Source organism: Leucopleurus acutus, assembly GCF_964270905.1.
Source record: "Leucopleurus acutus genome assembly, chromosome: 10".
In the NCBI taxonomy this organism is placed as follows: Eukaryota; Metazoa; Chordata; class Mammalia; order Artiodactyla; family Delphinidae; genus Leucopleurus; species Leucopleurus acutus.
The window spans coordinates 43,918,196-43,939,441 of NC_139153.1; the positions used below are offsets into that span (position 1 = coordinate 43,918,196).

At 52.2% G+C, this 21,246-nt stretch overlaps 3 protein-coding genes across 5 annotated transcripts in view; 2 read left to right on the forward strand and 1 right to left on the reverse strand.

Moving 5' to 3' along the window:
- The window catches only part of WDR48 (WD repeat domain 48), a 42,728-nt gene extending 37,371 nt beyond the window's left edge, over positions 1-5,357 (forward strand). Inside the window, exons 16-19 of the mRNA XM_082848765.1 lie at positions 245-332; positions 2,687-2,763; positions 4,208-4,400; positions 5,220-5,357. Of these exons, the coding sequence (XP_082704891.1) occupies positions 245-332; positions 2,687-2,763; positions 4,208-4,400; positions 5,220-5,315 (454 nt within the window). The 3' untranslated portion in view covers positions 5,316-5,357. The remainder of the gene's footprint in view (positions 1-244; positions 333-2,686; positions 2,764-4,207; positions 4,401-5,219) is intronic.
- A 3,732-nt stretch (positions 5,358-9,089) lies between these two features.
- On the reverse strand, positions 9,090-18,326 carry GORASP1 (golgi reassembly stacking protein 1; the record flags this gene model as incomplete). 2 transcript variants are annotated; one of them, XM_082848768.1, is made up of 9 exons in its annotated part: positions 9,090-9,337; positions 9,591-9,743; positions 10,200-10,350; positions 11,090-11,342; positions 11,580-11,710; positions 11,854-11,940; positions 13,405-13,608; positions 14,117-14,197; positions 18,229-18,326. In XM_082848768.1, the coding sequence occupies 9 exons, from the start codon at positions 18,289-18,291 to the stop codon at positions 9,090-9,092; spliced, it is 1,371 nt and encodes a 456-aa protein (XP_082704894.1). The 2 variants fall into 2 exon arrangements, with proteins under 2 accessions (XP_082704894.1, XP_082704893.1); XM_082848767.1 differs by lacking the exon at positions 18,229-18,326 and having other exon boundaries at positions 14,117-14,350.
- A 238-nt stretch (positions 18,327-18,564) lies between these two features.
- TTC21A (tetratricopeptide repeat domain 21A) overlaps positions 18,565-21,246 on the forward strand; it is a gene marked incomplete at its 5' end in the record, with an annotated part of 32,539 nt that continues 29,857 nt past the window's right edge. For both annotated transcript variants that reach the window (XM_082848628.1, XM_082848627.1), the window contains 3 exons: positions 18,565-18,591; positions 19,914-20,043; positions 20,787-20,897. In XM_082848628.1, coding sequence (XP_082704754.1) covers positions 18,565-18,591; positions 19,914-20,043; positions 20,787-20,897 — 268 coding nt within the window. The remainder of the gene's footprint in view (positions 18,592-19,913; positions 20,044-20,786; positions 20,898-21,246) is intronic.

Genomic DNA, 21,246 nt, shown 5'->3' on the forward strand with positions numbered 1-21,246 from the left:
CACCCAGGGAATCAGGCAGCTGTAGTATATGTCTGGCCTCAAAATCTGGGGGCCTGAGTTTTAGGGCTTGCTCTCCCTCTTAGCAGAGTGAGTCATTCTGCCTGCCTTCACTTTATTTCCTCAGCTGTCAAGTGAGGGTTATCCTAAATGAACTCTGTAACAGTCCCTCCCTCTAACGTTTATTGACAATGATTTTGGGATCTGTGCTTGTTTTGTCACTTACTACCTGTTGGATTATGTTTAGGCTGCTCTGCCGAGACTCTGGGGGTGAGACTGAGTCCATGCTTCTGAATGAGACAGTGCCACAATGGGTAATTGACATCACTGTGGATGTAAGTATCCTCCATTCCCACTTTGCCCTTTTATTTTTTTCCAAATCATGAAGACAATTAAGAACTACTTTAGACTGTGTAATCTTTAATTAAAACTACACTACCAAGTGGAATCCTCTTCTGCTTCCCTGCAGTTCCAAAGTTTCAGAATAAGTATTAATAATTATTTATATATCTCTTTATGTCTTTAAATTATATAAATAATATATGCTTATCAAAGAAAATAATAAATGAATAAGGTGAAATTCCCATCCCTTTCCCAATCACTGTTTCTCTTTTATTCACTCTCCCTATTCTTCTTCCCAGAGGTAGTAAATATTAATAGTTTAATGCATAGCCTTCAGTAGTTTTTTCTGTGCATACACAAGCATATATTATTTCTGTATATATGTGTGTGTGTATAGATCATTTTATTTTGCACAAAATCTCCTACTATATATACTGTTATGCAACTTGATTTTTTTTTTTTTTCTCTTCTCTCTTAAAAATATATCTTGGACATTTTTTCATGTCTGTATATGGATCATTCCTTTTTAATGACTGCAAGGTATTCCATTGTATAAATGTACCAAGATCTATTTAGCCAGTCCCTATAAATGGACATTTAGGTTGTACCCAGTGTTTTCTATTACAAACAATGCTTCAGTGAACATCCTTGTACATATATCTTTGTGTACTTTTTAGGATAAATTCCTAGAAGTGGAATTGCTGGATCAAAGGGTATGCACATTTTACATTTCGATAAATGTTGCCAAATTGCCCTCCACAAAGGCTGTACCAGTTTACACTCTTACCAACAGTGTATGAGTGCCCAGTACTGCACACCCTCACCAATGCTGGATACTTATAATCTTTGCTGAAAGATAGGCAGCTTTTTGTTTTATAGGCAGATATTATCTCATTGTTTTAATGTGTTTTTTGGTTTTGGTTTCATTTGTGGTGAGGTTAAGCATCTTTTCACGTTGGCCATTTTTATTTCTTCTTTTGTGGATTGCCTATTTGCATTCTTTACTCAGTTTTCTATTGGGTTATTTGTCTTTCTTACTGACTTGTAGGCGTTGTTCATATTCAATATTAACCCTTTGACTATTATCTTGCCTCTCAATTGAATTTTACTTTGTTCATGATGTCTTTTGGCAGGCAAAGAGTTTTAATTTTTATATGACCAGATCCTTTTTGGCTCTGAGTTTCATGTCTTGCTTAGGTATTTCCCACTTCAAAGTAGCAAAAATGTTCTCTTCTTGTATTCTCTTCTAGTATGTTTATGATAATGGTTTGTGTCTAGATCTTCAGTCTATTAGAATTTATTCTGTTTGGTGTGAAGTAGAATGCTAACTTTCTCCAAATGGATAGCCAGTGTGCCAACACAATATATTGAATAAACTTTTGCTACTAATTTGAAATGCTATCTTTATCATATACTAAATTTCTATACACACATGGGTCTGTTTCTAGACTCTTTTATGTGCTGTTGACCTATATTTCTAAAGATATATGAAAAGAGATTTAATCTCTAGAACCTGCAGAAAATTCATTTTCTGTCCCAGATATACCTCCAAGAACTTAAAACTGGTCTGACACCTGATAGATATTCTGTGGTCCTCTCTAAATCCGAGCTCCCCATAAACCACAACTTCCTTTGAGTGTTAAACTCACCTGGATGCATTGCTGACTTTAGGCCTGTGGCTCATTCCTCAGAGGAGACATCCAGACAGGATATGATATGGAGGCTCGGAGAGGATTAATCCCCAGAGAAAAGATGACCAATTAATTTTATCCTTCATCTAAGTATGTGGTTTACCTCATGGTGGACATCTAGGTGGTTGGCTGAAGTTTCCACTCATTTAAAACCTCAGACCTTACTCTGATGTCAGAGGAAAAGAAAGTGGGAGGACTTTGATTGGCCTTTTCAGTTGGATAATGGGCCTCACCAGCGTAGAGCGTATGGTTTTGCTCAAAGGTGAATGTTGTGGGTTTCTCGCAAGACACTTAATTTTTTGTTTGGGCATTTTAATGTAGAACTCAGATTTTGGTTTGTATAGCTTAAAGAATTAAAATTTGTTTCCTTTTTATTCCTTGAATTGTTAATAGAGAAGATCCATGCTGCAATTTCATATTGCCACTGACATTGCATATAATTTGTCTTTATGTATCTTTTATTACAAAATGAAACATTATACTTTTCTGATACCTTTTCACTAAGGCTGACGTAGATAATTTGATAGCTTATTATAAATTTCATAGACAGTCACTTTTAATTGTGAAATAACTTGTGGATGGTTTTCCTGTTGACATCATTTTAGTTTATCAGCTAACAGAAACTATCTTACCTTTTTTCACTTTTCATGTTTCAGAAAAATATGCCCAAATTCAACAAAATTCCTTTCTACCTCCAACCTCATGCATCTTCAGGAGCAAAAACCTTAAAAAAGTAAGTAAATGGAGTGCATGTGATACTTTGATCTAATTTATTGCCAGAGATTTTTAAAAATTCCTTATAATTGCTTTTATAGCACAGGAGGCAAGTACTAGATCTAAGGCTAATTTCATAATATTGAAAGTTTATATAATTTAACCATATACCAAGTACCTACTGTGGCCGGCTGCAGATGTTCAAAATAAGTAAAACATGGATTTTGTCTCTCATAGTTTAGGACACAGTCTGCGTATAGTAACTGCTTTTATGGATACTTACGGAATGATGAGTGTAGAGGAAAGAAATGAATTTTTGGCTGTAGCTTTCCAGAAAGCTTTCTTGAAGGACATGGAATTTGAGCTGGACATGTAAGGATGGATAGAACTTCAAAAGAGAGATATTCCAGGTCCAGAAAATGGTTCGATCAGGGATGTGGAAGTAGGAGCCTGCATAAGATATTGAAATTGTCAAGGACCTGTGTAGCTGCAGCATAGGATGGAGGGGTGGCCAGGAGATGCTAGGAGGGGAGTCAGAAAGAACATTCAAGGTTTCACTGATGTGTATCCCAGCAAGTAGAATCAGTAGGACTTTAAAACCTTTTGTTAGAGAGATTTCCAAACATATGCAAAAAAAGACAATAGGAGAATGAACCCCCGTTATCCCATCACACAGCTTAAATAATTCTCAACATATGGCTAAACATTTTGTTTCATCTATACCTCTACCTGCCCTCCCTCCCACTGAACCCACCTGCCTACACACACATACACACACACACACACACACACGATTATTTTAAAGCAAGTTCTGGATATCACTTCAACTAGGTTTAATGACTGAAGTTCAGGATGACTTTCAGAGTATGAGCCTTAGCTACTTGGTTTGACCATTATTAACTGATGTCAGAGATACAGAAGTAGGCTTGGGGGTAAGGAAATTGCTGAATCTAGTTTTGGACATGTAGAGTTTGAGGTGCCTTTGGGACATCCAGCTGGAGCTGCCTAGCTAGCTGTTGTGTTGGTAGGTCTGGAGATCAGACAGGCAGTTGAAACTCAAGGGCTTGGCTATAGGAGGAGGAAGCCTTGGGAGAAATGAGCACATATATCATCGGAGCCTGGTAAGCACCAGGGGCTGCCTTCCCTTCCATGAGCATTTAGTTTGCCCATGCTCTGGGAAAGTCTTTAAGGGAATAAAACCCAGAAGGCTATTCCTTATGTATATAGAAGGTTTAAGAATATGTATTTAATCTCATTTATTTGCACATAATCTGTCTTAGGGGAGGACACTATAGAAAATCTATTGGCGATTCTAAAAATGGATTACGGCAATGACTAAGAACATTTATTGGTTTATGTTTCTGTGGTATGTTTTATCTTTGTCAAATGTTAACACCAAGAAATATGGAAGAGATAATATCCAGTGATTTCCAGATGTCACAATCTGCCGTTGCTTTTTACAGAGATAGGCTCTCTGCTAGTGACATGCTTCAAGTCCGGAAAGTAATGGAACACGTCTATGAGAAAATCATCAACTTGGATAATGAGTCTCAAACCACTAGCTCTTCTAATAATGAAAAACCAGGAGAACAGGAAAAAGAAGAGGATATTGCTGTGTTGGCAGAGGAGAAAATTGAACTTTTGTGCCAGGACCAGGTAAGTGGACTTGAGGACACAGCCCCATTTTTTCCAGTGCTGGTGCTCAGAATTTCATCATGTGCTGGGATTGTAGTTTCCAAGTCTGTTGCCTTTGGGGGGCTTTTGCTTTTAGGAGCACTGGGTCTCTCCCACCTATTTGTGAGGCCCCTTCTGAAGGGCTCTATAGCCCACCTTAAAGCTTCCATTTATCCCTGGGGCAGTTTTCAGGAAAGGGACATGGAGACTTAAATGCACACACAGACAAATGTGGATGTGCTGGTGGCTTTTTTTTTCTGACAAGAAAGATACATGCTCGTCTTTTTTTTTTTTTTTTTCCTGTACGCGAGCCTCTCAGTGTTGTGGCCTCTCCCGTTGCGGAGCACAGGCTCCAGACGCGCAGGCCCAGCGGCCATGGCTCACGGGCCCAGCCGCTCCGCGGCATGTGGGATCTTCCCGGACCGGAGCACGAACCCGTGTCCCCTGCATCGGCAGGCGGACTCTCAACCACTGCGCCACCAGGGATGCCCCATGCTCGTCTTTATTTGCAGGGCAGCATCTGCCACGTTAGTTTAAGATTTGAAGTGGAGGTGGGTGGAGCATTGGTGGAGATGTTGTAAATGAAGATACACTCAAGGTATTTCTTCAGAGGAATGACTGAACATGGCCTGTCTGGCCTAGCCACACAAGCTGCACATCTTACTATGCCCAGATCCGTGCCTGCTTGCAAAGCAGCTGTGTCAGCAAGAACAGGCCACCAGGCATGGGCAAGGAGAGTCCCAGAGTTAACGATAAAAGCCTTAGATATACCTTTTTTATTATTCATTTTTTGCCATTCAGGTTTTGGATCCAAATATGGACCTTCGAACAGTGAAACACTTCATATGGAAGAGTGGTGGTGACCTCACCCTCCATTACCGTCAGAAGTCCACGTGAAGGGTGGGCGAACGCTCCTGGGTATTCATTTACTGACCTTCCTCTATGGCCCCAAGAGTAGTGCTAGGAAGCCCACTGAGCCCCAACGGGAACAAGACTTCTAACGGCCGATTTGGTATGGACTGAGATTCTCTTTCAATTGAAGTGACTAATCGAGATGTAATATAGAAACCAGTCTCCATGTGTAGATTAAGCTGTCCCCAGGAAGGCAGAGTGCCAGAGCAGAAGAGCCCCGATCAGACTGTGTCTTGCGAGGTGTACAGAGAACTAACGACAGGCCAGCGCAGACTTTGCTTCCTCCTTTTGTTTCAGAGGACCCTATCTTGATCTGTTAGCACTTGTTAGAAACACATTGGTAGGGCCACATCTATCACTGTGTTTCAACTCCAAACCCACACTCTTGAGCTTTGCTAAGAGTACATTCCACTCATGCAGTACCTATGAAGGCTTTTTCCAAGTTTGTCATTTAAAAAAAAAAAAAGTTGTTTTCACCATTTAAGACAGTTACTTTTAATAGGAATTTGCTGCTGCACAATTCGAGAGCCAGCCCATTTCATAATAAATGATTATTGTTGGGCTTGTTTTTAATATTGCATCTCAGATGTGTTCTTGCAGGAAGATCTGTTGAAATTCCAGGTGCTGGATCACAGCACTGGGACTGCCAGCCTAGAGTACGCCCAGCCTGTGCCCAGCGGTGATACCCCCACGGTGCCCGGACTGTTTGGCGGCCACAGGGAGGTGCAGCTCTCTTACTCCTTCCTCCACTGTGTCGTTTTATTTATGGGCAAAGCCAGGTGACACCACAGGTTCTTGCTCTGGGTGAGCAGCATGACACCATCAAAACTTAAGACTGTGATGAGATTTTAACTTCATTTAAATGCTACCTAATATTTATGGTGTCAGAGTAAAAGGGTATCATAGTGAGTTAATTTGATATTCACATCCTGGAAGTATACATGTTTGTTTTTTCCAGTTTTATATGCAGGTTTTTGTTGTTGTTGTACCTGGATCCAGATTCCTTTTCACTGTTCTTTCTTAACAATCTAAAGCTTTCATAGAATCATTTGGATCTTGTACAGAATATAACTTATTGGGGATAAATACTTCAACTTTTGGCAGAAAAAAATACTTTGGATTCTCCCCAAGGTCATTTGTATTTGGAATAGAACAATGGTCCACCCCCATAAAACTAGGTAAGACAAGCCTCCTGGATGAAGCCAGAAGCACAAGTGCCTTCAGAGGGCAGTTTATTCCAGTCCAGTTGCCTCCCCAGCATGGCCCGTCCCCACAACAGCAGGGACTGCGGAGGGGGTGGGGAAGGTTTTTTCTTTTCTACGCCTTCACAGGTTCAGCTGGAGGCAGCTGGTGGCCTGAGTCCAGACCTCACTATCTGAGATATTCCAACCGGCACAACCGTAGAGGCAGGGTTTCCTCACTGCTCGTCAGCCTCCTTTGGAAAGTGGGCTGGTCACTGCCGCCACACTTTGAAGAGTGCGCAAAGACACGCCACATCTCCAGTGAGCCTGTCTCCCTTATGCAGAGAGCAACCGGCTGTTTTTAAAAATCCTTTCTATCTGTTGAATACAACAGTGCACTTTTGGTGCACATTTTTTAGCAATAGTTGTGAATTAATGGCAAAAACAAAACAAAAAAACTCATTTACCAGCCCTCAGTTGTGTTTGCACGAGGGGCCCTTGGGCTGAAGGAATGGGCCTCGCTGGGCCATGCTGCCCTGAGTGCCGAGCCTCGAGGGGCGGCTGTGCTCCCTTCCTGTCATAGATCTCACCCCCAGCATGGTTGTGGTTTTTTTTGTTGTTCCAGTCAAACCAGTAATAGTTTCCAGAAAATCTTGACAGTCTGCAATGCCAAAAGGGTAAAAATATGTATTTCACAGTTGTATAGAATAAAGGCTTTAGTTACAATATTTCAAAGTGTAAGTACACATTTATTTTCACTTGTCATTTTCCTTCATAGCAGATTACAGAGAAAGGAAGAAACTTCTGGTTTTGTGTTTACCGTGTAAATAATTAGCATTGCTATCCATTTTATCCCCCAATTTAAGGAGGGGAGTGTGTGAAAGTGAGGGAGGGAAGAACCAGGTCCCTTGGGTGAGGGTGACTCTGGGTCGGACTGCCAGGCTACAGTGAAGGGAAGCTGGCCTCAGAACAGGCCCATGGTGATTCTTTTTTACTTCCTGGATTGCTGCACTGGGCTCCCAGACAGTCCAGGAACCAGGCTCCAGCACTGGCTTCGGACACAATGCCTCCCTGTTCTGTGGGCTTATCAGCTGCTCTGGTAGACTTGACAAAGACTTGCTTTTTAGATGTAGTCACAGTGCTAGAAGCGAAGTGTTTGCTGGTTTGGGGCCCTCCCTCCATATACTTGGTCTGTGCCCCCCAGAGCATACAGTCCTCGTCCTATGAGCCTAAGAGAGCTCTGAATTCCCTGTAAGTGCACACATTCCAAATCAACTGGTAAAGGGGGGACTTTCGACTGGGCCGAGAGTAGAAGGCCAGGCTAGAGGCAGCTTTCATGGTACTCCGCGAGGGCTGAGGGAAGGTGAGGGACTCTAGCCAAAGAGGAGAGGACTTCAAGTGATGAGGGGCCATCCCTGGATGGAGCCCTCCTCTTCCTGCAGGAACCAGGCAGAGCAAAAGACTCGACCTAGTCTTAGCCTCCCAAGGCACTGGAGGTGAGGGGAACAGCCCTCTCCTATACTACAGGAAAGAACAGAAGGGCCCCTACCCAATCTTGTCCAGGTCCCTCATCTCCCCTTGGAGTGGGAGCTGTGTGTGAAGAACTCCAGTCGGGAGGACTGGCTCTAAGAGTCTGCTTAGGATGGTGAAATTAAATTTGTAACTTTTACTCACCACTGGGGCTGGCTGGATGACTTCTATATTTAGAAGAGATGGTTGTAAAAGTTTGGGAGCTGACAGGAGTCACAACTGGAGACACTTGTGTGTCCCCAGGTCTGTGGGGTGTAGACGGTGGCAAAGAAGAAGCATCGTGGTCCAAGCACAGGTGAGTGTGCTGAAGGGCCTAGAATTTCCAACCATCCTCCCTCAGAAGAGGTGGGCAAGTTCACTGCCTCTCCTCCAACCATGGCTGGAATATGTGGTTAGCATGAGCCAACTGTGCTGTGTAGCACAGAGTGAGACAGTAATTGGAGCGGCAGGGGTCCCCAGGGCTTGGGGGTGCCTTCCATTACAGATAGAGCTGGCTGAGCTCTGTGGAAAGAATCACTGCAAGCCCTACAGAGCGATTAGGCAAACACTCCACACCAACCCCTTCGTCCCTCACCCCATCTTCACACCTCATGGTGCCTGGACTCTGCTACCTTCTGTGCACCCACAGAGCAGGAGCAAGCAGTGGGTACGTGGCCAAAAGATGCCCTTCCCCAAGGCCCGCGGCCACTGAAGTTCCACACCCTACCCGAGCGGCAAAGAATCCTTTGCTCTCCGACCCTATCTCCTGGAAAACTTATTTAACCTGGGTGCTACTCCCAGCCCCTACTACCCCAAAAGTACTTGAGATTCTCAAACAAGTGGCCAATTCCCCAAAGGCAGGACCATCAGGCAGAATGAATGCTGGGAGGTCACCTCTTGGAGACGAGTAGCGTCTGAATGGACACAAGCCACGCCACCCCCCACCCTCTGTCAGCAGCAGCCTAGGAAGCGTAATGCAGGGGGCTTGGCCACGCAGTGTGGCCTGAGCTGCCTCCCACTTCTGGGCCTCATGAAATGCCATCAGAGGCCCTTCTTAGTGCCTGGGGTGTTATTCTGGGGGGGAGAGCTGTGCCTGGCTGGCTGCCCCCTCAGCCTGTGCCCCGAAATCTGGGCTCTCTGTGCTTGCTGACTCCTCCTCAGCCTGGGCTTCGAGCAGCTCAGCGGACAGCCCATCTTCTGGTGAGGCTGCAGAGGTGAGGCTGTCGGGAAGTGTCAGCTGAGGCAGGTGGTCCGCCTGGGCGCCTGGGCTGTCTGGGAAGGAGACCTCAAACTCTGACCCAGACCAGGTGGCCTCACCTGAAACACATGGGGTGGAGCTGAGGAGGCCCACAGACCAGGGCCAGTGTGGCCTGGGCCAGTAACCCCGCTGACCCTCAACTCCCACCCCCAGCGTTGATGGGGGATGGGCGCTTTAGCGTACAAATGCCTTGATGCGGCTGCATTCCACCTGCAGGCCAGCCTCTAACCCAGCTGAGAGACTCAGGGCCGCCTTCCCCACAACCCGGGGTCCTTCCCAGAAGGCCTCCGAAGGTGCCGGCCGGCCACTCACCACCACGCTCACGAGAACCCCTGCTGGAGCAGACGTCCTCCGGCCCTGAGGCTGAGACCGCAGTGGAGGTCAGCTCTGTGGAGGAGGGCAGCCCAGACCAGGCGCTGGCGTTGCTGCTGTCCATGAGAGAGATGCCGGACACGTCCAGGAAGCCTAGGGGAAGGTGCACAGTTCTCTGCCAGAACAAAACCCTGACCACTGGAAGGCCAGCGCCCTGGGCTCACGGCGCCCTGTTCCTGGGGCATCTGGCCCGGCCAGAGACTGTAACCTCCTCAGCCCGTGGCAATGCCCCCAGCCAACCCCAGAGGTTCCCCACTGCTGGTTTCTGAGGAAAGAAAGGGGCCTGGGGTTGGGTATCATGGGAATAGCCCAGTGGCAGAGGGCCCAGACCCTGCTCTGTGCCTAGTGTGCTGTGTGACTTTGAGCAGGCCCCCTCTCTCCTCTGGACGGCAGTCTTACCATCCGTATACTGATTGGATCACCTGCAGTTATCTTGGCGGATATCAGATAGGAGGGCTCAGTGGGTCTGCCGAAGTCCAGCCCAGAGCCCGGGACCTGCTCCAGCACAGGGCTTGCAGGCCCTCAGCTTCCTCTCAGCCTGCTCGGTACCTGGGTCCATGACTCGCTGCAGTGGAGGCGGAGGCTGAAGAGGAATCTCCATGGAACGGGGAAGGTCGCCAAGGTCTGGAGTGCCATGGCCAGGACTCTTGGGCCCAGGGAGCTGTTCCTCCTTGGAGGAGCCAGGTGCCTGCAGCAGGGCCTACAGGGAGCCAGGGAAAAAAAGGAACAGGAGGGGCCTATTGGACAGGGTAGTCAAACCTAACCGCCAGCTCACACCCACCGGGAGCACCACTCAGCCCAAGGGAGCAAACAGCCCTGGGCATCTAACGCTTCCTCTACAGCAGATGTGAAGTCAGGCAAGAGGGGCCTGGCTGGCCTCCCGTGCAGTGCGGACATGGACTCGGGGCACCCTTCCCACTCTGCTGAGCAGCCCCAAGGGCCCACCAGACGGAGCCCCATCCATGACCCACAGGAAGAGTCCATGCCTGGAGAGCAGTCCCCAAGGGCCCCCGTGCAGACCCCAGGCACCAGCCCAATGCCCAGAGGCACTTGGGGGACCTCTCAACAGCCACGATCTGGCTGCAGACCCAGACAGACACCCAGCCCCTGGCCTAACTTTACCACAGACTCACGGAGGCACAGAACAAGGCTCTGCCCACCTCTGGGCCTTAGTTTCCCAGTCATGAAATGAAAATGACAACCAGTGCCTCAAACAACCCTCACCTCCAGACCCAAGTGGCAGGAGAACCGAAGTAGGTTCCGCTGTCCCAGGACGGGCCCATCTTCTCCCACTGGGTCCCACAAGCAGATGGGCCTCGCAAGGCTTCTGCAGGCAGGCCCCCAGTGAGGACAGCCCCAGTCTCCTCTTCCCAGCTGCACGCCCTTCTGCCCACATGAAGCTCCCCTCTCACCACAGCTGGCAGGTGCTCCCCACGTACCTCCACGTAGTCACCCTGCCTGGAGCCTGTCTCCAGGCCAGAAGGAGCAGGAGAGTCCTGCGGGGTGGGTCCAGGTGGTGGGGCACCAGGTGGCGGGACACCAGGCGGCGGGACACCAGGCGGCAGGACACCAAGTGGCGGGATACCAGGTGGCGGGACACCAGGTGGTGGGACACCAGATGGCTTCTTGTGGTGGCTGGGAGGCTGGGTTGGGATCCGGTGCAGATACCCATAGCCGATACCACAGCCCAGGCTGCCGAAGACCAGAAACATTCACTCCGGGGCTTGTCCCACAGCCCTTCCTATCACTGCCACCCCCATACACCAGCAATGAGGGGGCCTCATGGACCAACTGTCAGCCTCAGGACCCCTGGGCCCAGGGCCCATCCCTCCATCCCCACCATGGGACTCCAGGTCCATGCCCAATGGCCAGGGTCCCCCACGGCCCCACCAGGGCCCCACCCTGCAGCCCTGCAACCCCAGGAAATACCTGCCCTCTCCTCCCCAGGCTGCATTGGGAGTGACAGTCACCTCCCGGCAGGAGTCGGACTCGGAGTTATAAATCATCAGCTTCAAGGGCTTCCCCTCATGGGATTCAATGAGTGAGAAGAAGTCCTCGGACTACGACAGACAACATGGTACCTGAGCCCTGCTCCCACCCTGGGATGGGAAGCCTCACAAGACAAGACGCTTCTCATGGACAGTACCCACTTCTCCACACCCCATCCAGGGGGCCGGGGGGAAGGCTATGTGTGGTTCCTTACCTCCTGGAGGATCTGGTCTGAGCCAACCACGTAGTCGGTGTAGGGGCGCAAGCCAGCGAGGGAGGCAGGGGAACAGGGTTCCACATCCTGAGGAAAGAATCACGAACTATCCAACTATCGGCCTTGCTTCTGGGGGCGGCGGGTGGGAAGCTGCCTCTCCAGGAGCTGCCTCTCCACCTGTCCTCTGTCCCCAGGCCAGGACCTCAAGTCCAGACTCTCCCAGCCCAGCCCCTGGTTCCCCTGCCTCCCCCGGTCCACAGCCTGTCCAGCAGAGGGCAGCACCGTGCCACAGGCAGGAGCTCCCGCATCTGACCACCTAGGTCCAACTCCTGGCTCCACCAGTGGCTAGCTAGGGCGCTATGGACAAACACTTAACCCCTCGGCCTCAGTTTCCCCACAATTAAAAGTGGGATATGTAGTGCTCACTCAAGAGTTGCTGAGAAGATTAAAAAAAATAATATATGCACAGAATGAAAACCACACCTTGGCCCACAGTAAGTGCCCAACTGCATTGCTGTTACGGCTGCAGGCACAGAACTGAAGACCCATGGGGTGGTGGGTGGGGGGAGGTTGAAGGAGAGGGTGGTGAGAAGTGGGTACGAGGATTGCCTTCTCCCTTGGAAAGCTCCACTACCCAACCCCCAATCTCCCGGGAAATATAGAGGGATTTGTATCACCACCCCCATTGCACTCATGGACAAACTGAGCCTGGCTGAAAAGGTTGAGAAGGCTCCCACGAGGAGTCAGTGAGCAATAGAGGGGGCTAGAAACCAAATCAGCCAGTGTCCAGCTCAGGGCACCCTCTGTCCATCAAGCCGTAGGACCGAGCATTCAAGAACTTGGGCCCCATCAGTGACTGCATGTCACGTGTGCATGTGTGTCTGTGAACGAACACTAACAGCAACATCTGTGACAACTCAGTCACAGAGATTCATTAAGGTTCAGACCCCAGGCACCAGCCCAGTGCCCAAGGGTGCTCTCAGGGGACCTGCCAAGAAAAATCATAATATCCTAGAGCAGCGGGTCTCTGACCCTTCTGGCACCAAGGACCAGTTTTGTGGAAGACAATTTTTCCACGGACGGCGGGGGTGTTAACGGTTCAGGCGGTAACGCGAGCGATGGGGAGCAGCAGATGAAGCTTTGCTCGCTCGCCTGCTGCTCACCTCCTGCTGTGAGGCCTGGTTCCTAACAGGCTGGGGAACAGTACCAGTCCGCGGCCCTGGGGTTGGGGACCCCTCCCCTAGAGTACACCAGAAAAAAACACTCTTTTAGATAAAGACTAAAGCAGCCGCAGCAGCAGCCTTCTGGCAGTACAACCAAGCTTCCAGCAGATGGCGTCCCCACCTTTCCAAAGAAGAAGCCAACGTCTAGAGGGTAAGAAAATGCCCTAAGTCACAGGGCACTGTTGGGCTGAGAGGAGTTGCGCTCTCTGGGACACTGGAAAGGGGAGACCACACCCTGCCCTTGGGACCCTCTAATAGACCCACTGTCTGCTGGCCTCTCCCGGGAGGCCCCCACCACACACCCATCCCATACGCCTCGCCCACTCACCAGCACGTGCCACACATGCTCGCTGGCCCTTCGGAAGCTGCAGAAGCGCACGCTGGCGCCCAGCAGGCCCTGGCCGCCCCACATGTTGCTGGGCACCACCTCCACCTCGCGAACCTTATTGGTCTTCATGCTGAACACCTCCAGCTTCACCGGCTTCTCCACATTGGCCTTCAGTAGGGCCTTGAGCGTGTCATTCTCCTTGTTCTGCAGGGGCAGCGGGGCTGACTCCCGGACCCCCCCACACACACCCGGCCAGGCCCCCCAGACAAGTCTGGGTCTGAGATGGGGCAAGGGCCTTGGTGGCCGGGCTGGGCCTGCAGCCACTGTGACCCCCAGCACCCCCAAGCCCTGCTAAACCTTCCTCCTTCAGTCCCCCCGGAGAACACAACAAAGTAAGCAAAGAGCCCCCGGGGTCCAGAGCGTTGCAGCACTGCCCACTCTGAGCTGCCCCTTCCAGAGCTCTCACACTTCTCAGGCCCCTCTGGGCAGACCCCGTAGACCTTGCAGCCAGTGCCAGGAGTCCACCTGCTCCAGCCCACCCCTGAGAGCCCGGGAGCTGAGCTCCAGGCAGGGCCCCCATCAGGCTCAGGAAGAAGGGGAGATGGGGCTCAGCCTCCCTTCAGCAGAAAAGGGAGGCAGGAGCAGGGCTGGGGCCCCTGTGGGACAGCAGGAGACACACACAAGCAAAGCAGAGGCAGAAGGGGGGCCTCACCAGCCTTGAGTGCCCGATGGTGATGATGAAGTCGAAGTAGGGCTCCAGGCCTGCCTGCTGGGCGGGGGAGTTCTCCTGCACCTGTGCTGCACAGAGGCCACGGTCACTGCGCTGACCCTGGGACTCTCCCAGAAGCCCCCAGCCGTCAATTCTAGAAACCATCACCACTCCCCGTGTCCCGGCGAGGACAGAGACACCAGCATGAACCGTTCCAGGCAGGCCACACATGGGCATGGTCAAGGTTCACTCCATCTTCTCTCACTACCTTCCTGGGCACAGGTTTTCCTCTTTTGGAAAATGACTCTTTCCTGAGTATGATCCACAGATGCTTCCAGAGATGCCTCATAGGAGAACCCAGAGCAGTAGGCCACACGGAGACAGGGTGACACAGATGGCTGCCCCAGAAGCCTGGGCTGGGGCTGCTGGAAAGCCAGAAGGGTTTACCAGAAATGTTTAGATGTGGACAGGAAGGGAGTGCCCCAGGATGGATGTAGCCAGGGCCATGCCCAGAAAGACAGAGTGCAGAAGGCAGCCTGTGGCCAGATCCCAGAGAGCCCCTGACCCTGTGGTGACAGATCCTGGCCCAGTTCCACAGGTGGGGCGATAGGAGCTGTTGAGGAGGGGTGGCTGAGGAGAGCAGACCCCAGGGTCTGGAATGAGCCTGAGCCAGGGAGCCTGGTGAGCAGCGCAGAGTCCCCTCACCATCCAACCTCCCCACACAGGACAGCTCCTCCAGCGGCCATTCCCAGCCCAAGGGGCTCCTGCCCTGCCCTCAACTCCCGAACTCCCTGCTGTCTCCAAAAACACCACAACCAGGCTTGCAGCTATGGTGGAAATCCATCTCAAAGGCCCCATTCACAGAGCTTTGCTCAAACAATGCAGCCTTTATCCCCAGGTCTGGACCGAATATGGGCCCCACACCCTCGGGCCTTTGGCTGTGAGCACTTGATGCCCTGTTGGTCAGGCACCAGCCAGGCCAGCAGCCCACAGGGCACAGGGCTCATGTGGCCTCAGGTTCCGGATGCTTCCTTGAGGGGAAGGCCCCCATGGCTTCTGCCACCCACTAGCCCCTCCAGTCTTGGAGTCCCCACACTGAAGGAGAGCTCACCGTTGAGGCTATGGATCAAGGCCAGTTCACCCCTGGAATGAGGGCTCCCTCCAGGCAGTGGAACCGACGGAGCCCCACCTTGCCACCTCCAGAAGCTGCCATGGCTTCCAGTGAGAATGAGCCCAGAAACCAACTCCAGCCCTAGTTGGCCTGGCCCAGAGAGCAGCTGCTTGGAGCCTGCCCCTCCGTCCCTTCAGGGGGAAGCTGGGACGAGGGGTCTTTGGAGAATCAGAGGACAGTTCGCCAGGGAGAGCTGGCGGGGAGCTGCTCCTCCCTGCTCTGGGCCACTCCACCTCCCTCGGGTAAGGCCCCCACTCCAGAGGCCGGTTGCCCTCTACCCTCCTCAACACTGTGTCTGCCAACCTCCATCATTAATGAGGCTCAGAGGCTGGGGCCCCCAGTGCGCAGGCCCGGCCCTCTCCCAGCCCACCCAGCGCCTCCACCTCCCCTCTCCTGTGGCCTTGTCCTCAGTCTGGCCTTGTCAAGGTCCCTTGCTCTGGGCCTTGTCATCACCCACTATGGCTCCACAGCGGAAATCACCTGCGGTGCTGCCCACCGCACCCCCGGCCCCGCAACAAGCGTCCCCTCTGTCTGGCTCTCCCTTGGGCGTTCCCATCACCCCAGATCCCGCAGCCCCACAACGAGTGCTGCTTTCATAACACTCCCCCTGCCCCCTGTATCTCCCATCAGGGCACCTAGAGTGATAAACAACAGTGGCAGTTTACGCCTTCTGAGGCTTGGCTGGGTGCCAGAAGACTGTACCACCTGCTTCCCCTGTCATTTAACCGTCTCACTAACCCCAACTGACAGGGGAGGAAAAGCACTCAGTTATTCAGCAACAGCCTGACCCCAGGAAATCCGACCCAGAGTCTGCTCCTGTCCACTGCCGAGGACAGTGACTCCTCCACCATGCCCAGCACACCGTGGGAACGCCAATATTTAGGGAAGGCAGCACACTTGCTCTTCGTTTTTTTTTTAAATGTTTAGGAGGCAGTGTCACACCTCCACTTAAAACCTCCCAATGGCTCCACAGCTCAGCATAAAATCCTAAATCCTCAGGACAAAACGCAAGGCCCCAAGCAACCTGGCCTCAACCTTTAGCACTCTCCTCACATGGGCCACGCCACCCAAGCACACCAACCCCACCTCCTTGCTTCTCCTCAAGCCCAGCAAGCACAGTCCCACCTCAGGGCCTCCCTCTGCCCAGAACGCTCTTCCCCCAAATATCTGTATTGTCCTTACTTCCTTCCAAGGTGTCTGTTCAAACGTGACTTGATCAGAGGCCTTTCCTGACCCCTGTATACAAGAGCACCCACTCATCACTCTGGATCCCCTCACTCTGCTTTATTTTTCTTGCTAGCAATGATCACCACCTACCATATATTTCCTGTCTGTCTCCCTTCCCTCTCTGCTGGCATCCAAATGTAAACTCCATGAGAAAAGGGACAATATCTTTTCTGCTCACTGCTTTATGTTCAGTGCCTGGAACTCTACCTGCCACAGCATATGTGCTCAAAATCACTGTTTTGGCTATAAGGATATACTGTACAACGCAGGGAATACAGCCAATATTTTATAATAACTATAAATGGAGTATAACCTTTAAAAATTGTGAATCACTATATTGTACACATATATAATATTGTACATCAACTAAATAAAACTACACGTATGAAACGGGGGGAAAAAAAACTGTTTTGTGAATGAAGACCTCCAATTCCCCAGTCTCTCCATTCTGTCCCTCTCCAACAGGCCCTTCCCATCTTCACTCTTACCATCACCACCACCACCCCACCCCCCATTGTCGATATCCTCAATTTGCCTTCCATCAAACATGTTGGAAGACTCTTCCTGGCTGCATGCATTTCACTGTCCACCTTTTCTGTCCGGTGCCTCACCATGACGTCCACTAGGGAAAGCCCACCACCAAGCACAGATTCTGTTACCTCTGGGTCCTGAAGCCATCCTGGCTTTCCTTTTAGGAAACCTCTTCTTTAGCTGCCCCCCTCCCTCATAGTTGTTAACAGAGCCTCCCATCACAATGCAGACGCCGCTCAACAGCCAGGCACCAAACTGACAAGCCTGTCTGCCTACCCCCATCTCTGCTGCCATCCACCGTGCACAAGGGAGAAGGGAGTCCTGCCCCGCGGCGCGCCGGGGACGGACACTCTCCTGCCCCTCTCAGCTCTGTTACAGCCCCTCCTTCTCCGCAGTACAAATCACCCCAAATCTCCATCTTGCTGCGGGCCCCTCTCCTCACCTTCAGGCTCTAGGAACCCACTCTATCTCCACTTTCCCCGGGACCTCTGTGGCGACACCGAAGGCACATTATCAGCCGCGGCCTTCCCGCGCTTCTCCGCAATGTTCCACCGGGGAGCCCTCCCCCCACCATCCCCCGCAAACTCTCTCCCCGAGCCCTCTGCCGCATTCTCTTGGCTCTCCCGCTCCCACTTTCCCGGGCTGGTTCTCATCGGTCTTCGACCCCACCACAGGCAACATGCGCGCTGGCAGGCTCCCCCGCAGCTGGCGTCCACTCGGTTACCCCGACCCCCTGGATCCAAGGGCGGGGACAGCCGGGCCCTGGGCTTAGCTGGCTCTCTCCCCAGGCCCAGTAACAAGCGCAGTGCACAACAGGCGATCATAAATGTGATCATACAAGTGCACAAATGCGTCCCGACTGGACCTGGTGCTTTCACTCTTCAACCGGGAGAAGTGCCATTCCGGGGCGGCCCGACACGACCAGGAAACGCTCCAGCTTCCTGCAGAGCTGGCACTTGGGGCTGGCGCCGGGCAGACCCGCGGCCGCAGACGGGCCGGGGCCCAGGAGTGCCGTGGCGCCATCTCTCGCCGGCGTCTCCTACCGGGAAGGGGCATCACTCTCCCCCGGGCGGCCGCACTAAGGCCGAGACCCCGCCTCTACCGCCCCCAGGCCGGTGATCGGACGTCCCCCGCACATTGGTGGGGACGCCATGCCAAGGCCACCGGTGCCGCAGGGGCCACTCACCCCGTGCAGGTGGAAGCCCTCGGCGCCTCCCGCGGGCTGCTCGGCGCTGGCGCCCAGGCCCATGGCCACTGTCGGCTCGGGCGCCGGTGCCCGGGACCGCGGCGCCACCAGCGTACTCACCCTCTCGGCGCTCGACTACCCGCGCCTTGTCACGTGGGTGCCTGGCCACGCCCACCCTTAACTCTGACGCCCTTAGAGAGCGGCCGGCTGCTCCGTTTCCAAGGACGCGCGCGCCTCCAACAGCAGGCCGCGACAGGCGCGACCGGGACTCTGACTCGGAAATCCCGCTCCGCGAGGCACCACCAGACCCGGACTCGGAGCCGCAGGTGCCCGGAGATGAGCATCAATGATTCCTCCCTTATGGTGCGTGGCCCGGGCACTGCCCAGCCGCTCCCTCCGGGACTCTCCGCCCCTGGCCTGGTGACCCCCGCGCCTTGCAGCTCTCCTGTTACCTCTCTGACCGCTCGTGCTGCCTCCGCTACCCGCCTTTCGCTGTCCCCGGCCTCTTCAGGCTGCCTTCGTCCCTTCTCGCCTCACTCTCCGTGGCAAGCGAATCCTCTCTAGTGTTCTCTGAGCCCACAGTCATCATCCCCACCCAGTCCTATCCCCGAGCTGCCCCAAACCAAAGCATAAAAACCCAGCTCCATCACCTAGCCATTATCTCCCCTTCCCCTGTCTGTGCCTCTTCTGGGTCCTTCACCTCAGTGGATCGCACCACCATTTGCTCCCCCAGCCTTTACTCTTTCCCATATTAATCTCTAGATCCTGTCTATCGGCAGGAAGTATCAGCTCCTAAATGTCTCCTGAGATCACCCACTTTTTATCTCCTAGTCCAGGATCACCACCATCTCCCCTCTGGGCACCCGCAACAGTCCCCTTCCCAACTGGTTTCTCTGCTTCAGCTCTCTTCACCAGCAGTCCCCCACCACCACCGCCACCAACATCCACGACCACCCCAACACACACACACACACACACACACAAGCCAGAGTGTTTGCAAAAACACACACCTGAGTACATCCCCCGCCCCCCGCCCCCCCCCCCCACGGTGCTCAACGCTTAAAACCATTCCAGCTGCTTCCTGTTACCCTCAGGATGGTGTCTGGGCTCTTTCATATGGCCCACAAGCCTGTTCACAATCCAACCACATCTGTCCCCAACCCCGGCACCCACAAACCTTAGGGGAAGTGAGACTTCACTTTGAAATCGCAGCGCCTCTTACTATGTGACCTTTGTCAAGCCACAGCCTTCATGGGCTTCGGCTTCCTTAACCGTGAAGGATATGGAGAGGATAATGCATAGATGATGGGCGTAAAGCCCTTGGTACACTTCCCCACAGGTGGTTAGCCCACAATAACTTGTACCTCTAAGTACTGGCGTCATGATTCTTATTATCGGTTCACTTTCTTCCCCCTTATTCCCTTCCTAAGGCAAAACCTGAGTTGAACTCCCCATCACATTTGAACCAGAATCTGTGGTTAATTCCAAAACAAACATCTCCAAACTCCTTCCCAAGAAAACTGTATGGAGCTGTTCCTGGGGCTGGGGAGGAATGGGATGAGGTCTGAATATTCTTTCTCTTCTCTTTACAGAATTGGAAGAGGAGAAGGGACTAGGGGAGGGAGCAGGTCAGAACAGACAGAAAAGGGGCTGGGACTATTGCAACTGTGTCTTCCTCCTCGCAGGCTGGGATCATTTATTACAGCCAAGAAAAGTACTTCCGCCATGTGCAGCAGGCCGCGGCCGTGGGCCTGGAAAAATTCAGCAATGACCCAGTGCTGCAGTTCTTTAAAGCCTATGGAGTCCTCAGAGAAGGTAGGGACTCGTCAGTGTTGCCTTCTGACCTCAGGCACTAGCCCAGCACTAATGTGCTGGCTCCACCTGGATGCCTACTTCTACCCCAATCGTGTTCCCATGGAAAAAGTCTTACACTCAGTAGCTAGATTCCCAGGTTAATCCACAGAATGTAATCCATATCTAGTTCACTTTTGAGACCCTAGAGACCTCGCTACCCCTGCTCTGCACCTCAGTCTCCCTATCTGTAAAATGAGTGGGGGGAAAGATGACTGCAAGATTATTGAACCAATCCCAGGCTTGGAAACTGAGAGCCAGTAGTGCAGAAAAAGGAGGAAGTGGTAGGTGTGGCCACAGGCAGGTGTGGGACAGGAGCAGGGAGAGAAGTGGGGCCCATGGAGGTGCGACTCACTGACATTTAGAAGGTCGTCCTGGGCGGGGGGCCAGCTGAGCTGCCCATGGCCAATGTCAGTGGACGTGGAAGGATAAATATAGCTGAGCAGCTAGCTGGGAATGCACAGAGGTCCTTCTTCAGAACCGACCTACAGGAATCCTTGTGCATACTCCTGGACCGTGGCGCCAGCAGCCCTTTCAGGAAGCTTCAGTCTTCAGGGAACTTGGGTCACTAGTGACCTTTTGGACTAGTTAGTCCAAGTCTTGGGTCAGGTGGTACCAAGCCTTGGGTCAGCCCTGTGTCTGCCATGGAGCCTCCTGCCCTCTGAGCATGGAGCCCCAGAGAATAACCACTTGGGCTGTCTTCACAGAGCGCATCCAGGATGCCATCAGCAGCCTAGAGAGCATCCAGAATCACCCAGATGTGTCCCTGTGCTCCGTCATGGCTCTCATTTATGCTCATAAGTGCTGTGAAACCATCGGTGAGTGCAGCCATGCTCAGCCAGGCCTGGCCCAGTGGGGAAAAGAGAGCCCCACTCCAGAGATATAGCCCCTCTTGGGCTGCAGGAGGTGTGTGCACTCGAGACTGCAGATGCTGTGAGGAGTGGTTCCCCTCCCCTCCCCATGGAGACCTCAAAGAAGACCCCATGCCCAGGCCCAATTGAGTGGGAGCCGCAGGCAGAAAGCATGACAGTGGGAGGGGTCCTCCTTCCACATCCCGAGAGCTGGGGAGACACTCTGGTTTCCCTTGCCAAGATCTTGTCGAGAACAACCAAGCCAAAATAAAAAATTCTGCCCCTCATCTGCACCTCTCTAGAGTCAGGAAGAGAT